General features: G+C 38.1%; 2 protein-coding genes across 7 annotated transcripts in view; both read right to left on the bottom strand.

Annotated features, from left to right (window-relative positions):
• The window catches only part of vmp1 (vacuole membrane protein 1), a 67,389-nt gene extending 55,617 nt beyond the window's left edge, over positions 1-11,772 (bottom strand). For 2 of the 4 annotated variants that reach the window (XM_061925906.2, XM_061925909.2), the window contains exons 1-5: positions 11,612-11,748; positions 11,155-11,261; positions 5,061-5,193; positions 4,875-4,965; positions 103-213 (exon numbers count right to left, since the gene is read on the bottom strand). In XM_061925906.2, the coding sequence (XP_061781890.1) occupies positions 103-213; positions 4,875-4,965; positions 5,061-5,193; positions 11,155-11,233 (414 nt within the window). In that variant the 5' untranslated portion in view covers positions 11,234-11,261; positions 11,612-11,748. Of the gene's footprint in view, positions 1-102; positions 214-4,874; positions 4,966-5,060; positions 5,194-11,154; positions 11,262-11,383; positions 11,566-11,611 lie in introns of those variants that run through there. The other 2 variants (XM_061925907.2, XM_061925908.2) reach the window with 2 other exon arrangements.
• A 4,493-nt stretch (positions 11,773-16,265) lies between these two features.
• Positions 16,266-18,952, bottom strand: part of npat (nuclear protein, ataxia-telangiectasia locus) — a 28,873-nt gene continuing 26,186 nt past the window's right edge. For all 3 annotated transcript variants that reach the window (XM_061925904.1, XM_061925903.1, XM_061925905.1), the window contains 2 exons: positions 17,008-18,182; positions 16,266-16,495 (listed from right to left, as the gene is read on the bottom strand). In XM_061925904.1, the coding sequence (XP_061781888.1) occupies positions 16,415-16,495; positions 17,008-18,182 (1,256 nt within the window). In that variant the 3' untranslated portion in view covers positions 16,266-16,414. The remainder of the gene's footprint in view (positions 16,496-17,007; positions 18,183-18,952) is intronic.

An 18,952-nucleotide genomic window follows, 5' to 3' on the forward strand; every position in this document is an offset into this window, starting at 1 on the left:
GCTTTGACTTAAAAGGTGATACGGACATTGATAACAAATTCAAGTTGATTTGATGTCATTCAAATAAAAAGCCTGGAGGGACTATGAGTGTTTACATCTTACCAGGTAGAGCAGGAAGGTGTGCAGACCAGTCCCAAGGCCCACAGAAGACAGGATGCCCAGGCCGACCCAATATGCACACCACAGGAACCTCTTCTCCAGGTACTGGACATACTGAAGACAACAAAAACACAAAAACTTCAAATGTTTTTACAATTTGGATGTTCCGTGTTTCAAGTTGCAATGGAGTTGAAAGCTAAAGAAGGTGTGGTGGGGGAGAATTTGCATAACATGAGTAGAAGACATGAACAGCCAAACAAACATGGCCAGAAGTGCACACAAACCTTCCTCTAGGGATGTCTCGATCCGATATTTGGATCGGATCGGCTGCCGATATTTGCCAAAAATTGCGTATCGGCAAGGCATGGGAAAATGCCGATCCAGATCCAGTTTAAAAAAAAACTCCGGTCCGTGTTTTCCAACACACCGATTTAAATAATACATTCCACTTTTCTGCTGCTCCGTAATTTCCGTTCCGCATTTTCCAGCACACCTTCAACACATCCACAATTCTCACGCAGTTGCTTTTAGCTGCTGGCATTACACGACAGGCTCTTCTCACTCTTTCCTGTGTCTCCCTCTCACAGACAGCAAGCGCACCTTCTTACACACCTCACATACTGTCACGTCATACGTCACATACGTATACGTCCTCTCCCAGCAGAGAGCGAGGTAGCGGCATGGCTAACGTTAGCTGTGATGCTAGCGCAGCCGCAAAGGTGCGCGCCTGCTCAAGCGTCCTCTGCGCACGGCAAATCTATGCCACGCACAAAATCAAATTAAAAAATAAGCGCATAACAATTTTCGACACACGGACACGACAGAGACAACAGTTTTCGTCATCATTGTTCAAATATTGTGACGTCTGTCGAGACGCTTATCTCCATTAGGTGCCACACGTCCACACCATCAAAATGGCAAACATTTCCACATCAACACCGTATGAAAAAATTAGTGATTTTTTTAGTTGTGATTTCCTTCTCTGCATGAAAGTTTAAAAGTAGCATATATTAATGCAGTATGAAGAAGAATGTTTTAATGTAGACATGCAAGCCTTGAAAGAACATTTTGAAAATCAAGACTACATTTCCTGCAAATGGGTGCATTTCTACCCTATATTTTAACTTTAGATTTATTCTCATATCAAACTCTTTTGGCTGTCTTTTTGACACTTACCCTCCACACCCTGGATTATAAATAATGTAAATAATTCAATGTGATTATCTTGTGTGATGACTGTATTATGATGATAGTATATATCTGATAGTATATATCTGTATCATGAATCAATTTAAGTGGACCCCGACTTAAAGAAGTTGAAAAACTTATTGGGGTGTTACCATTTAGTGGTCAATTGTACGGAATATGTACTTCACTGTGCAACCTACTAATAAAAGTCTCAATCAATCAATCAAAACACATAGAATCATCATACTGCTGTGATTATATGCATCAAGTGTTCATTCAAGGCTAAGGCAAAATATCGAGATATATATTGTGTATCGCAATATGGCCTTAAAATATGGCAATATTAAAAAAAGGCCATATCGCCCAGCCCTAGTTCAATGATGCCATTTCTGTTTGTCATGTATAATTTTGTCTATTTTGTGTTTATCCTTGAATAAACAGGTCAGTTTCTTGTTACCAACCATTGTGTATTATTCAAACTCCCCTAATTCAGCTGGCTAGTTGTTATCAAGAGTACTAAAACCCTTTTCAACATGATTCTGACAACTAAGTAGGCTAAATAACTTTAAACTTTAATACATGCTCGGATAGGCCAGTATCGGTCAGTATCGGTATCGGTCAGTATCGGTATCGGATCGGAAATGCAAAAACAATATCGGTATAGGATCGGAAGTGCAAAAACCTGGATCGGGACATCCCTACCTTCCTCCAACCTCTTTTTCTTCTTCATCCTAATTGAGTTGGGGGAGGAGCCAGGGCAGCTCTTGATGTTCGCTCCTGTTTACGTTTCTAAAAGTCTCCACTCGCTTGGTCACTAGTTACTTCCACCAAAAAGAGCATTTAGGGAGCGCTGACTAATCCAAAAAGCGAGCGCCACACATAAATGAATGCGTGGAAAACATCTATGACACACGTGTCCAAAGTGCGGCCCGTAGCATATTTTTTAACGACCATTAGCATGCCAGCTTATCTTGAGCTATCTTTGAAGTACACACCCCAGTCATAGTTTGCATGCTAACTTTAGCATGCTAGCAGCTTCAACATGTTTTCCAGGTGCACACCTCTCAGCAATATACTTTGGTACATGATGGAAAAAAATGCATTCTACTATTTTGCCAGCACTCTGTGGAATGTACTGCCTTCAAATTCACACTTCACTACTACATTTGAAAACTGCAATAACATCATGGCTCAGCTCAACCTCTGCCTGATCTCAAACTAAATTCATCCACAGCAACTCTTCCAAGCATCAAACTGCTTTATATGTGGTTGTACTCTATATATATATATATTTATATGTGGTTATACTCTATATATATTTATATGTGGTTATAGTGTATATATATTTATATGTGGTTATACTCTATATATATTTATATGTGGTTATACTCTATATATATTTATATGTGGTCATAGTGTATTTATATGTGGTTATATATATTCATATATATTTATATGTAGTTTGTATATATTTATATGTGGTTATAGTTTATATATATTTATATGTGGTTATAGTTTATATATATTTATATGTGGTTATATATATTTATATGTGGTTTATATATATTCGTATGTGGTTATACTCTATATATATTTGTATGTGGTTTATATATATTTATATGTGGATATAGTGTACATATATTTATATGTGGTTATACTCTATATATATTTATATGTGGTTTATATATATTTATATGTGGTTATACTCTATATATATTTGTATGTGGTTTATATATATTCATATGTGGATATAGTGTATATATATTTATATGTGGTTATACTCTATATATATTTATATGTGGTTATAGTGTATATATATTTATATGTGGTTTACATATATTTATATGTGGTTATAGTGTATATATATTTATATGTGGTTATAGTGTATATATATTTATATGTGGTTTATATATATTTATATGTGGTTATAGTGTATATATATTTATATGTAGTTACAGTCTATATATGTGGTTATATTGTATATATATTTATATGTGGTTATAGTGTATATATATTTATATGTGGTTATAGTGTATATATATTTATATGTAGTTACAGTCTATATATGTGGTTATATTGTATATATATTTATATGTGGTTATAGTGTATATATATTTATATGTAGTTATAGTCTATATATGTAGTTATAGTTTATATATATTTATATGTAATTCTAGTCTATATATGTGGTTATAGTGTATATATATGTATATGTGGTTATAGTGTATACATTTATATGTGGTTATAGTGTATATATATTTATATGTGGTTTATATATATTTATATGTGGTTATAGTGTATATATATTTATGTGGTTCTAGTGTATATATATTTATGTGGTTATAGTGTATATATATTTATATGTAGTTATAGTCTATATATGTGGCTATAGTGTATATATATTTATGTGGTTATAGTGTATATATATTTATATGTGGTTAGTGTATATATATTTATATGTGGTTATAGTGTATATATATTTATATGTGGTTATAGTGTATATATATTCATATGTGGTTATAGTGTGTATATATGTATATGTGGTTATACTGTATATATATTTATGTGGTTATAGTGTATATATATTTATATGTAGTTATAGTCTATATATGTGGTCATAGTGTATATATTTATATGTGGTTAAAGTGTATATATATTTATATGTGGTTATAGTGTATATATATTTATATGTGGTTATAGTGTATATATATTTATATGTGGTTATAGTGTATATATATTTATATGTAGTTATAGTGTATATATATTTATATGTGGTTAAAGTGTATATATATTTATATGTGGTTATAGTGTATATATATTTATATGTAGTTATAGTGTATATATATTTATATGTGGTTATAGTGTATATATATTTATATGTGGTTATAGTGTATATATATTTATATGTGGTTATAGTGTATATATATTTATATGTGGTTATAGTGTATATATATTTATATGTGGTTATAGTATATATATATTTATATGTGGTTATAGTGTATATATATTCATATGTGGTTATAGTGTATATATATTTATATGTGGTTATAGTGTATATATATTTATATGTGGTTATAGTGTATATATATTTATATGTGGTTATACTCTATATATATTTATATGTGGTTTATATATATTTATATGTGGTTATAGTGTATATATATTTAGGGTCTTGAAGGTCCAAAAGCGCTATACAAGTATAACACATTTGAATACAACAATATCGCTAATTCTTGGTTAATATTCAGGTCCGACATGTGTGACAATCACTTGAACTTAAATGGAGTGTTGTTGTTGTTGGATGTTTTTTTTAGAGAGTTTTATGGCAAAATTCCAAAACAAGTGCAGTTCCCCTTTAAGAGCTTCTGCAGTATTTCATTTCAGACTATGTGTCATCATTTATAGTATGATCAAAATAAACATGAATCAATGGTTAGCGTCTCATCATGTGAGTCACTTTAGAGAGCTCCTAAAATGAAGTGGAAAGGCAACGTCCACTGCAGTGATCAAAGACTCTTTTAAAGAGTGACTGATCTGTAATCTGTAAACAGACTGCTGTTGATTATCTTTCTCACACACATCCTTACTTTTTGGTGAGCCCCCTGGATAGAGTAGGTGACAGAGAAGAGGGAACACAGCAGCAGAACTAGGAACACCACACCCCGTCGCTGCCACAGCCTGAAAGACAACAGTTTGCTTATCCAGCAAGGCCTTGACACTAAAGCAGGAAAGACAACTAATCACAAACCAAAAGAAGAAAACCGCTTTCTTACTTGAGCGTCCACTCCTTTAGCTTGATGAAGAACTCTAGAAAGAAGTAATGGAGTGTTGTCAGAGGTCTCCTCCACAACACCAGAGAAAGACGTTCCTCCTTATCTCTCTGCCTCCTCTCTCTTATTGTTGAGTCTGCAAAGGAAACACAACTGTGACATTCTCCAGCACTTTGTAAAGAACATCATGTCGTGACTTTACAATCATTTCTACAACGTAGGAATTTTAAAGAATTTATTTGTAAATTATGGTGGAAAATAAGTATTTGGTCACTTCAAACAAGGAAGATCTCTGGCTCTCACAGACCTGTAACTTCTTCTTTAAGAAGCTCTTCTGTCCTCCACTTGTTACCTGTATTAATGGCACCTGTTTGAACTGGTTATCTGTATAAAAGACACCTGTCCACAGCCTCAAACAGTCAGACTCCAAACTCCACTATGGCCAAGACCAAAGAGCTGTCGAAGGACACCAGGAAAAGAATTGTAGACCTGCACCAGACTGTGAAGAGTGAATCTACAATAGGCAAGCAGCTTGGTGTGAAAAAATCAACTGTGGGAGCAATTATCAGAAAATGGAAGACATACAAGACCACTGATAATCTCCCTCGATCTGGGGCTCCACGCAAGATTTCATCCCGTGGGGTCAAAATGATCATGAGAACCGTGAGCAAAAATCCCAGAACCACACGGGGGGACCTGGTGAATGACCTGCAGAGAGCTGGGACCAAAGTAACAAAGGTTACCATCAGTAACACACTACGCCGACAGGGAATCAAATCCTGCAGTGCCAGACGTGTCCCCCTGCTTAAGCCAGTGCATGTCCAGGCCCGTCTGAAGTTTGCCAGAGAGCACATGGATGATACAGCAAAGATTGGGAGAATGTCATGTGGTCAGATGAAACCAAAATATAACTTTTTGGTACAAACTCAACTCGCCGTGTTTGGAGGAAGAAGAATACTGAGTTGCATCCCAAGAACACCATACCTACTGTGAAGCATGGGGGTGGAAACATCATGCTTTGGGGCTGTTTTTCTGCTAAGGGGACAGGCCGACTGATCCGTGTTAAGGAAAGAATGAATGGGGCCATGTATCGTGAGATTTTGAGCCAAAACCTCCTTCCATCAGTGAGAGCTTTGAAGATGAAACGTGGCTGGGTCTTCCAGCATGACAATGATCCCAAACACATCGCCCGGGCAACGAAGGAGTGGCTCCGTAAGAAGCATTTGAAAGTCCTGGAGTGGCCTAGCCAGTCTCCAGACCTCAACCCCATAGAAAATCTGTGGAGGGAGTTGAAAGTCCGTGTTGCTCGGCGACAGCCCCAAAACATCACTGCTCTCGAGAAGATCTGCATGGAGGAATGGGCCAAAATACCAGCTACTGTGTGTGCAAACCTGGTAAAGACCTATAGTAATCGTTTGACCTCTGTTATTGCCAACAAAGGTTATATTACAAAGTATTGAGTTGAATTTTTGTTATTGACCAAATACTTATTTTCCACCATAATTTACAAATAAAATCTTTAAAAATCCTACAATGTGAATTCCTGGATTTTTTTTTCACATTCTGTCTCTCACAGTTGAAGTGTACCTATGATGAAAATCACAGACCTCTGTCATCATTTTAAGTGGGACAACTTGCACAATAATGGTGGCTGACTAAATACTATTTTGCCCCACTGTACTTGTTGCTCACAAAAACATTCATGAAGTTTGCTTCTTTTATGAATTTATTATGGCTCTACTGAAAATGTGAGGGTGAAAAGTATACATACAGCAATGTTAATATTTGCTTACATGTCCCTTGGCAAGTTGACCTGCAATAAGGCGCTTTTGGTAGCCACCCACAAGCGTCTGCTTGACCACTAAATTGCTGCAGTTCAGCTAAATGTGTTGCTTTTCTGACATGGACTTGTTTCTTCAGCATTGTCCACACCTTTAAGTCAGGACTTTGGGGAGGCCATTCTAAAACCTTCATTCTAGCCTGATTTAGCCATTCCTTTACCACTTTTGAGGTGTGTTTGGGGTCATTGTCCTGTTGGAACTTCATGAATCCCACCTCCCCGGAATGTAAATAATCAAATGTAAATAATCAAATGTATATACTTGTTCTTATGCTTTCTGAGCTCACTACGTTCACCGCTCGCTGTACATATCCTACCAAGTGAAACCTACACTGGTACAATGTCCATTTCTCAGATTATATAATTGTTGATGACAGACGTATGCTGATAGTAGTGATGTGTCCGGCAACACCGATGCATCGGCGCATGCGTGGAGCTCATAGAGCAAAACCCTGTGTCGGTGCGCGTACCGCTTTTAGAAAGTCACGTGGCCGATCATGAGCTGTTTTGGTCACGTGACTGATACGCCAACTGTGTCGCCTCCTCTGTGCCCTGTGAGCGGCTCTTTTCTACAGCCCGAGAAATAATAACTAAGAAGAGAAATCGTCTAAAATGTAATACGTCGGAAAAACTTTTTTTTAATAAAAATTTAAAAAAATTAAATTAAAAAAATTCCCAGTCCACAATCATCCACAACACGTTCTCTTAGATTTCCATGTTATGATACATGTTCACATTATTTATTGACTGTATCTAAAAAAGATAAAAATATATTTTTATTTAAATGAAGATATGAAATAATCCTAAATGAAATACAATGACTTGGTTTATATTATTGTATATACTAGGGCAGGGGTCACCAACGCGGTGCCCGCGGTCACCAGGTAGCCCGTAAGGACCAGATCAGTCGCCCGCTGGCCTGTTCTAAAAATAGCTCAAAGAGCAGCACTTACCAGTGAGCTGCCTCTATTTTTTAAATTGTATTTATTTACTAGCAAGCTGGTCTCGCTTTGCTCGACATTTTTAATTCTAAAAGAGACAAAACTCAAATAGAATTTGAAAATCCAAGAAAATATTTGAAAGACTTGGTCTTCACTTGGAATAAGCGGTAGAAAATGGATGGATGGATGGGTCTTCACTTGTTTAAATAAATTCATTTATTTTTTACTTTGCTTCTTATTACTTTTAGAAATACAATTTTAGAGAAAAAATACAACCTTAAAAATGATTTTAGGATTTTTAAACAAATATACCTTTTTACCTTTTAAATTTTTTTTTTATTATTGTAAAGAATAATAAATATTTTAGCTTCTGTTTTTTTTCGACGAAGAATATTTGTGAAATATTTCTTCAAACTTACTATGATTAAAATTCAAAAAAAATATTCTGGCAAATCTAGAAAATCTGTAGAATCAAATTTAAATCTTATTTCAAAGTATTTTGAATTTCTTTTAAAATTGTTGTTCTGAAAAATCTAGAAGAAATACTGATTTGTCTTTGTTAGAAATATAGCTTGGTCCAATTTGTTAAATATTCTAACAAAGTGCAGATTGGATTTTAACCAATTTAAAACATGTCATCAAAATTCTAAAATGTATCTTAATCAGGAAAAATGACTAATGATGTTCCATAAATTATTTTTTTAATTTTTTCAAAAAGATTCAAATTAGCTAGTTTTTCTCTTCTTTTTGTCGGTTGAATTTTGAATTTTAAAGAGTCGAAATTGAAGATAAACTATGTTTCAAAATGTTATTTTAATTTTTTTCGTGTTTTTTCCTCTTTTAAACCGTTCAATTAAGTGTTTTTTTTTCATCATTTATTCTCTACAAAAAACCTTCCGTAAAAGGAATGACAGACAGAAATACCCATTTTTTTATATATATACATTTATTTATTTAGCTATTCTTGTTTAAATCACACTTACGTGTAACTTACAAATGACAATATATTTATTTATTTAAGTGTGTATCAAACTGGTAGCCCTTCGCATTAATCAGTACCCAAGAAGTAGTTTTTGGTTTCAAAAAGGTTGGTGACCCCTGTACTAGGGCATACAATCAGTGTCAGTTGAGTCGGTCCATAGGTTGCCTGTAGGGATTTTTAATGTCCAGCAGATGTCAGTATTTAGTGACACAGTATCGACACAGTATCAATACAGTTTTGCAATGTGTCGAAACGCTTCATGACGCCTCATCAACCCATCACTAGCTGATAGCAACCCAACCTAACCCCCTCACCCCAACCCCCTCCACATCCCATCCCCCGGATTGTAAATAATGTAAATAATTCAATGTATATACTCTGATGATTAACTTGTGTGATGACTGTATTATGACGATAGTATATATTTGTACCATGAATTGATTAACGTGGACCCCGACTTAAACAAGTTGAGAAATGTATTGGGGTGTTACCATTTAGTGGTCAATTGTACGGAATATGTACTGTATTGCAGAGGTGGGACCAAGTCATTGTCTTGCAAGTCACAAGTAAGTCTCAAGTCTTTGCCCTCAAGTCCGAGTCAAGTCCCGAGTCAAGACAGGCAAGCCCCGAGTCAAGTCCAAAGTCAAGACTGGAAAGTCTCAAATCAAGTCCTAAGTCCTGCATTTTGAGTTTCGAGTCCTTTCAAGTCCTTTTAACCACAGACTAATATATTAACACAGATTGTGTATGCTTTTCAAACGCTGTATTTATTTATTAAAACAAGTGCATTTTAAATTGCAGGAAAGAAAATTACACTTTATAATAGCACTATTAACCAGTCATTTTAAACATTAACTCATTCCTTTACAGAACAAACACATTGAAAAATAAAGTGCAAATGTACTTATTTGTACAAAAGTGTTAACATTGAAAAAAACATGACATATACGTGAACATAACAAAAAAGTTGTACTTTTTATATGTCAGGGCCCTATGCTGCATTGCATTTGCAAAAGACCAAATTAGCCAAGAGTCTGTCAGTCATTTGTGCACGATGGGGGCGTAGTATGATGCCACCATGGCTGAAAACTCGCTCCACTGGAGCACTGGAGGCAGGCACTGCCAAGACTCTCATGGCCACTCGGAACAGTGAAGGAAGAGTCTTCATGTTCAATGCCCACAACAAAAGGGGGGAGAGAGTTGTTTTGGGTTGGTGCACTACTTGTAAGTGTATCTTGTGTTTTTTATGTTGATTTAATTAAAAAAAGAAGGAAAAAAAAATTATTTCTTGTGCGGCCCGATACCAATCGATCCACGGACCAGTACCGGGCCGCGGCCTGGTGGTTGGGGACCACTGAGGTAAACAACCAACAGTATGTCAGAAAGCTAGCTAAAACGGTACACATATTAATAATATAGTATACATTTTAACTGACCTTTATTTGACTATTTTTGTCTTTTTTTAGGTGGCTAAAATACGCGGTGCTGCTGACCGCCGTCTAACGTTACGTGTGATATATTGACTAACGTAACCCTGCTTAAAAAAAATCACTGAACAAAAAGTATGAATAAGGTAGTGAACTGCAACAGATTCCCGTGTTTGCAATAACGTTATAACGTTAGCAGTGAGTTTACAGCCTCACTGATTTAACTACACAGCAAATAAAAGTCACGTTACTTAGCCAATAAACGTTATCTTACATTCAAAACGTACCCTTCTTTGTGCAACTTCAAATGCCGGACGAAGTTGGAAGTTGTTGCCTCTCCATCAGTCATTTTGGAACCGCATGTGTTGCATACTGCAAACCGTTTTGTGTTGACCACCTCGTCATTTTTATACCCAAACAAAATTATTTTAGGTATAATTTTTTGTTCACTGGCGTGTGGTTTGGACATGTCTTCTTCGTTGGTTGTCCTGCAATTTGATTGGATGAATGCTGTGTGATGAAAACAAAGTAGATCTAATTTGATTGGCTGTTGTACTGAGAGCACACCAGCTGACACACGCAACGCTGATAGACAAGTACACAATGAAAAATACGGAGCGCTCCCGAATAACTTTTTCATCTTTGGGTTTTGGGGAAAGTAGCAAGTCATGTCAAGTCATGTCAATTCAAAAGGCTCAAGTCCAAGTGAAGTCACAAGTCATTGATGTTAAAGTCTAAGTCGAGTTGCAAGTCTTTTTACATTTTGTCAAGTCGAGGCTAAAGTCATCAAATTCATGACTCGAGTCTGACTCGAGTCCAAGTCATGTGACTCGAGTCCACACCTCTGCTGTATTGTGCAATCTACTAATAAAAGTGTCAGTCAAACACTAATTGTTTGTATTATTACCTGTAAATTTGCCATTCTGTTTGTCTTTGGCTCCTGTGCGTCTTAGAGGCTTGTCACAGCTGTCTCCATTGGCTGCCATGTCAGTCACCTTTAACTCAGCAGGGGGTCTGCGGGCGAGAACCAACAAGACAACAAATGACAAGAGGAAAGTTGCAACACAGCATGACGTCATAGCAGGATCCGACGGCTCCTGGTATGGCTTGTTGTGGCCATACATTTGCCGGCTTACATGGTGTTGACACGGCAAATATTGAACAGGATGACAATAAAGTTGTTGCGTGCCTCAAGGCGGTAAAGTTGCCTTAAATAACATTGCCGGTTAAGCAGTGCCAGTCTTCATTAGGACATGAATGCAGCACATTTCATCATGCTAACCGGTTAGCCACCATGCTAACAGAGGGACGTAGAAACGATGCGTTCAAATATACCACTTCTATGATAAATACGAATCCCTTACTCATGTGACAGCGTGTATCTTCCCAGCAGATGGAATTTGGCCACAAAACACAACGTTTGAAGGGAGAATGTGCCGTATTTGTTCAATTGAAATGAGAGCCGTACCTATTTCCTGCCTTCTTCACCCAGGAAGTAAACGTTGAATTTCAAAATAAAAACCTACACGGCGGCTTGTGAGCACAATTAGGTAAGCATCCAACTGGCCGTAGTTCAAGATAGAAGGTTTATTGGGTGTGGTTGCAACAAACACATTCGCTGAATTGACATCGTCGGATTTTTGGCAAATGTGTCAGTTGATTAAAGAGTGTCCTTTTATTGTGAAAATGAAGCGGTAGTTCCTTCAGCTATGTGCTGTGGTCCAATCGTTTGTTGCCGAATTTGCAAACGGGAAATGTTAGTTTGTTTCCACTTTGACGCAATAAGTGTCATTTTAAAAAAATAAACTAGATATTGCAAATAAATTAAGGTCGTTTTAATATATGTAGGGAAAACCGATTTAAGTTCCAGTAGGTCTGATCTCTCTTTAAGATACTGTGTATGTATATTTAGTCTGTGCGATGAATGGCGGTTTTAATCATACTTGCCAACCCTCCCGAATTTTCCGGGAGACTCCCGAAATTCAGCGCCTCTCCCGAAAACCTCCCGGGACAAATATTCTCCCGAAAATCTCCCGATTTTCAGCCGGAGCTGGAGGGGGCGTGGCCTCACTCAGCTCCATGCGGACCTGAGTGAGGACAGCCTTTTTTCACTACGGGAGGACAACAGGGTGACAAGAACTAGATCATCCATACTAGAGATAAATTGTATTATTATGTTTATCTTACCTAAAAATAAATATATTTATTAATTAAAAAAACCAAAAACGAAATACATTTTTACTATATTTTACTAAAAACATCAAAATTGTATTTTTTCTGACTCCTTATTACATCCAGCCATAGAATTATACATTAAAATAAACATATTTTAAATAATTAATTTTAAATGATCATAATTCATTTAAAATTACCATATTTAATTATTAAAATAATTGCTTGTTCATCAACAACTTTAGCATTTTATTCATTACATTTTGAAGCTCTCAGAAGCCAAGTTATGTTATATTCCTTAAGATTTATTTATGCAAGTTTAAGTATCAATTATCTAAACACAGTTTTGTTTGCATATTTTCAGGATGTATATATATATATATATGTATGAAATACTTGACTTGGTGAATTCTGGCTGTCAATATACTCCTCCCCTCTTAACCACGCCCCGCCCCACCCCTGACCACGCCCCCCGCCGACCACCTCCCGAAATCGGATGTCTCAAGGTTGGCAAGCAGGCCCGGCCCTAACCAATCTGGCGCCCTAGGCAAGATTTTAGGTGGCGCCCCCCCCACATCGGCAGTGAAGTGTATATACTCACAAGAAGCCGAATAGCTTTGTCTTTGACCTTTTTTTTTTTTACTTACAACTATACCTAATATATAAAGGGGTGGAAAAGTGACTATTACCTGCAGGGCAACCATTAGCTAACCAGAAGGCAATAACAATGTAAACAAAAAACACCTGCTTAAAAGATCCAATACAAATGTCCCTGAGGAATGTAAGGTGGGAGTACTGTAATTACCTAACGTTACATTATTATTTTCCAAAACAATTTAGCCCCCTCCACAATATTAACCCAACGTTAAAACAGAAGTAGCTATTTATTGATTAGCAATTGCCGAATCATGTAACATTAGCTTAATGCTAAAAAGCCAGGTTACTATCACATTCTGTAACAGACAAATAATTTCATGTAGGCTAACGTTACCTACCTGCTACCTCTGTCTTTTCTCGTTTCTCCTCCTCTTCTTTTCTCTTTTTTCTTCCCTGGGCACCTGACAGTTTTGGCCGTTTTGACATCTTGTGTTGATTTTTTGATGTGGTGACGTCCAAAAAGAGTCATGATACGGGAAGGGAGGGGGCGCACCGTGCGGGGGGAGGAGGGGGGGGCGTAATGTTGTAACAAATAATATTTCTATTAAATAGGCTTTACTTTGCATTTTAATTAACGTGGGATTACTTTTTTTTTTTTTTTTTTCTCCAACATTTGTGGCACTGGCGTGGCGCCCCCTGATGGACGGCGCCCTTAGCATTTGCCTATACGGCCTATGCCACGGGCCGGCCCTGTTGGCAAGTATGGTTTTAATAGTCCTGCTCCTAATGAAATATTATTGAACTATTTCTATCGAGAACAGGAATTCTTTATCTCGTGAAAGGCAAAAATTTGGTGTGCAATTTTTATAGTTTTATTCATTAGTCAAGTAGTCTTCTTTTCTTATATTCAATTAGCGTTACTGTTCAAATTGTGTGCAGTGGCCAACAAAAATAAATGTACTTGTTAAATAAAACCTCTGCCTTGTTTGTAATGAATATGTAGGTATACAATGCTACTATGCTCTCATGATGGTACTTGGAGAGCAAAGTGTTTTTTTGAGGTGCTACTTTGTGAAAAAGGTTTGCGAACCACTGAACTAGAGTTTTGTACCTCATTTTTTCACATGATAAACACTCGAGTCCTCTTTAAACAGATGCACAATTTAATGACATTTGAATGCATTCTGCACACACCAGCAGAGTTAGCTGGTTTAAACAACTGGGAGTCAAATATTGACCAAATAATTGCTGACCCACCTTTGAGAATAATATGCACTTTTTAAGTCTATAAATACTCTACAGCAGAACTATACACTGATCATCATAATTATGTTCAATTAATTACATTATAATGGAGCAGAAGGATAGGGAAAAGAAAGTGCCATGTTTGCTGTACGGCTGCGACTTCTAATCGCCCACACAGTGCAAGCTAATTGGTCAAATAAAAATCTCATTAGTACACAAGGTATAGGTCATGGTGTGGAAATGAATCATGGGTATACAAGGTCTGAGGTCATGGTATGAAAAAGGTCATGGTACGAAAATGAATCATGGGTATACAAGGGCTGAGGTCATGGTATGAAAAAGGTCATGGTACGAAAATGAATCATGGGTACACGAGGTCTGAAAATGAATCATGGGTATGCAAAGTCTAAGGTCGTGGTATGAAAATGAACCACGGATATACAGGTAAAAGCCAGTAAATTAGAATATTTTGAAAAACTTGATTTATTTCAGTAATTGCATTCAAAAGGTGTAACTTGTACATTATATTTATTCATTGCACACAGACTGATGCATTCAAATGTTTATTTCATTTAATTTTGATGATTTGAAGTGGCAACAAATGAAAATCCAAAATTCCGTGTGTCACAAAATTAGAATATTACTTAAGGCTAATACAAAAAAGGGATTTTTAGAAATGTTGGCCAACTGAAAAGTATGAAAATGAAAAATATGAGCATGTACAATACTCAATACTTGGTTGGAGCTCCTTTTGCCTCAATTACTGCGTTAATGCGGCGTGGCATGGAGTCGATGAGTTTCTGGCACTGCTCAGGTGTTATGAGAGCCCAGGTTGCTCTGATAGTGGCCTTCAACTCTTCTGCGTTTTTGGCTCTGGCATTCTGCATCTTCCTTTTCACAATACCCCACAGATTTTCTATGGGGCTAAGGTCAGGGGAGTTGGCGGGCCAATTTAGAACAGAAATACCATGGTCCGTAAACCAGGCACGGGTAGATTTTGCGCTGTGTGCAGGCGCCAAGTCCTGTTGGAACTTGAAATCTCCATCTCCATAGAGCAGGTCAGCAGCAGGAAGCATGAAGTGCTCTAAAACTTGCTGGTAGACGGCTGCGTTGACCCTGGATCTCAGGAAACAGAGTGGACCGACACCAGCAGATGACATGGCACCCCAAACCATCACTGATGGTGGAAACTTTAAACTAGACTTCAGGCAACGTGGATCCTGTGCCTCTCCTGTCTTCCTCCAGACTCTGGGACCTCGATTTCCAAAGGAAATGCAAAATTTGCATGGTTGGGTGATGGTTTGGGGTGCCATGTCATCTGCTGGTGTCGGTCCACTCTGTTTCCTGAGATCCAGGGTCAACGCAGCCGTCTACCAGCAAGTTTTAGAGCACTTCATGCTTCCTGCTGCTGACCTGCTCTGTGGAGATGGAGATTTCAAGTTCCAACAGGACTTGGCGCCTGCACACAGCGCAAAATCTACCCGTGCCTGGTTTACGGACCATGGTATTTCTGTTCTAAATTGGCCCGCCAACTCCCCTGACCTTAGCCCCATAGAAAATCTGTGGGGTATTGTGAAAAGGAAGATGCAGAATGCCAGACCCAAAAACGCAGAAGAGTTGAAGGCCACTATCAGAGCAACCTGGGCTCTCATAACACCTGAGCAGTGCCAGAAACTCATCGACTCCATGCCACGCCGCATTAACGCAGTAATTGAGGCAAAAGGAGCTCCAACCAAGTATTGAGTATTGTACATGCTCATATTTTTCATTTTCATACTTTTCAGTTGGCCAACATTTCTAAAAATCCCTTTTTTGTATTAGCCTTAAATAATATTCTAATTTTGTGACACACAGAATTTTGGATTTTCATTTGTTGCCACTTCAAATCATCAAAATTAAATGAAATAAACATTTGAATGCATCAGTCTGTGTGCAATGAATAAATATAATGTACAAGTTACACCTTTTGAATGCAATTACTGAAATAAATCAAGTTTTTCAAAATATTCTAATTTACTGGCTTTTACCTGTACAAGGTTTGAGGTTGTGGTATGAAAATTAACCATGGGTACTGGTCAGCAGATGGCTCCTTTTATTCCGTGAGAGTAACCCTAGCAGGTCATCATGGTATGGCAGCCCTTTCCTGTTGGCTTTCATTCATCGTAGTGAAGTGAAGAAAGGAACTTTTCCACATCCAGGTCGTGAGGGAAGCAATTTATGACTTTTTTCCTTTTCTGCAAAATTGAAAAGCAGCTTGTTAGAGGAGGACAACAATAATATCGTATGCATTTGCCCTCCTTTGATGATCATTCAAGTAACACCCGATCACAGTCATTAAATGTGGTAGAAATGCCAAATATGGATGATAACAGAGTGGTGAGTTACATTTGGCTGACCATTGGCACCAAAAGTAAAACCATGGCCACAAATAGAACTACTCAAGTTGATGTTTTGTTGGTGGCCATTTACTTCTCCTCTGTTTTTGGGTTCTTGTGTGTTTTGTCAGGTCACTATTCTCGGATCAAGTGCTGTTTGAATTCAGCATCTTGCCGGGAAGAGAGGGAAATGACAATCCTTTGGTGTGGTTTTGGTGACTGGTCTGATGTGGAGGCTGTCTGGAGATCAGTGACTCACCTCCAGCTTAAGACCGAATGAAACTTTACAAATGTATAAACAAATGGAAAACAATTCAGAAAATCCTGCCTATAAAGATATTTGAATTAAGACAACAAAGACGAAGTCTTACCCGCTCTGTCTTTTTGTCGGGAGATTGCTTTGCTGCTTTCTTCCCTGGGGGGCTGGCTGTAGTTGGGGACTGCTTGCGCTTCTTTGAGTCCTTCAAGCTGGAGAGAGACTTCTCGCCCACTTCCTTCTGACGCAGACTGTCCTTGAGTGGCGAGCCAGTCCTGGAGATGGCGGAGCGCGACAGGATCATGAGCGTGTGAGCGGCCATGTTGATGCTGTTTTCACTGCCAGCCTCGCTGGCCGGGCTGCTTGTGGGAATGTCTGGGGTGTTGTGGGGAAGAAGGTTCTTCGGCGTTCCTTCTGCGTCTTTGCCCTTTTTCTGTTGCAAAGGAGTCCTGGGACAGTCCATGGACTCATCCTGGTTATTGCCAGTCCCTTCGGGGTCTGGACTGCTGATTCCAGACTTCTTAGCTGGTCTGTGAATGTCCTGCAGCATCTCAGCTGCCTGTTTGGTGAAAGAACTGGTCTTTGAGGGAATTTTGGCAGACCTGGATTGTGTAACAGCTGGAGGACATAAGTCTGATGGTTCAGAAGAGGGAGGTGTTGACGCATGAAGCTGATCTTGGGAGCCAACAATCACTTCGTTTTCCTTGTTGGCCGTCACATTTGGTTTGTCCTGAGGAAGAGTCTTTTTCTCTGTATGTTCTTTAGGATCTTTACTACTCGTAGACTTTGGTTCAGACACAGGTGACAATGATTTAGACCCACCAGAGTCCTTCGTTTGGGTTCCATCCTTATCAAGGCTGGGTTTTGCTACCAATGCTTTGGATTTAGATCCTACTTCTAAGCGTCCAGCTCCACTCGCAGTTTGAGGTTCTTGGTTGAGGATGGTTGAGTTCTTTGTGACATTGTTCTCTTGTTGTTTTGGAGCTATGGGCACAACCAAGTTGCCACTAGCTTGGCGATCTGCAACGCACCTGATGGTTTCGACCTTCCGTTTGGGTTTATTGCCACCCAGGATAGCAGGCCTTGTACGAGGGGCTGCATGGGAGTAGCCTTTTTTAGTTTGAGTGGTGCTTTGTGAAGTCAATGTGTTTGTTAAAGAAGGTGCGGCCGTTGTCCCTGATTTTGAACCTGCTGGTTGAACTTCCGCAGGCGACTCAAAACATAAAATTCTCTTATGGCTGGAACTTGCATCACCCTGCAGGTTCTGCACCACCACATTGTGCGTAGTATCTAGAATAAACAGAAATAGGGTTAGAGAAATTAGCACACATACACTGCAGGTTGTCCCCGTAATGTAATTGAATTTCAAGGTCAAGGTCAAGGTTCAACTTTATTGTACCCGCGGGGAAATTTGTCTTGGGCACAGTGCATCATTGCTTTCTTAACATACCCAAAAACAACAGAACAAAAACACAAGCACAGACACAACCACAACCACAACCATACAACTAACATTTAAACATCAGAACATGGAGCTTGATAGACACTTTGATGTAGGCATAAAATCTACAGTATGGAGATAAAGATAAAGTACCAATGTGCATTGCACTAGAGCTCATGGATAAAGTGCTGTGTGCTAAAGTGCTTAGTTCTAAAGTGCTATGTGCTAAAGTGCTATGTGCTAAAAAAGTGCTAACCTATGTATTAAAATTCTATTGCACATTGTTGGTCAGCTTAATGGAGGCTGGGACAAATGATAATTTAAGGCGGTTAGATTTGCATAGTGGGACCCGGAGTCTTCTCCCTGATGGCAGGGTTCCATATTCAGGAAAGAGTGGATGTTGTGAGTTGGAAATAATTTTCTTAGCTTTTTTCCTAACTGCCTGCTCATAGATGCTCTGTATAGGCTCATATTCTTTCCTCCCTACGATTTTCATTGCCGTTTTATGCATGCCGGCCAGTTTGCTTTTTAGCTTAACGGTTAGGTTGCCAAACCATGAGGTGATCCCGTATCTAATGATGCTCTCTACAATGGCACGGTAGAAAATCATCATGATGTG

This window comes from Nerophis lumbriciformis, linkage group LG30 (genome assembly GCF_033978685.3).
Source record: "Nerophis lumbriciformis linkage group LG30, RoL_Nlum_v2.1, whole genome shotgun sequence".
NCBI classification, from domain to species: Eukaryota; Metazoa; Chordata; class Actinopteri; order Syngnathiformes; family Syngnathidae; genus Nerophis; species Nerophis lumbriciformis.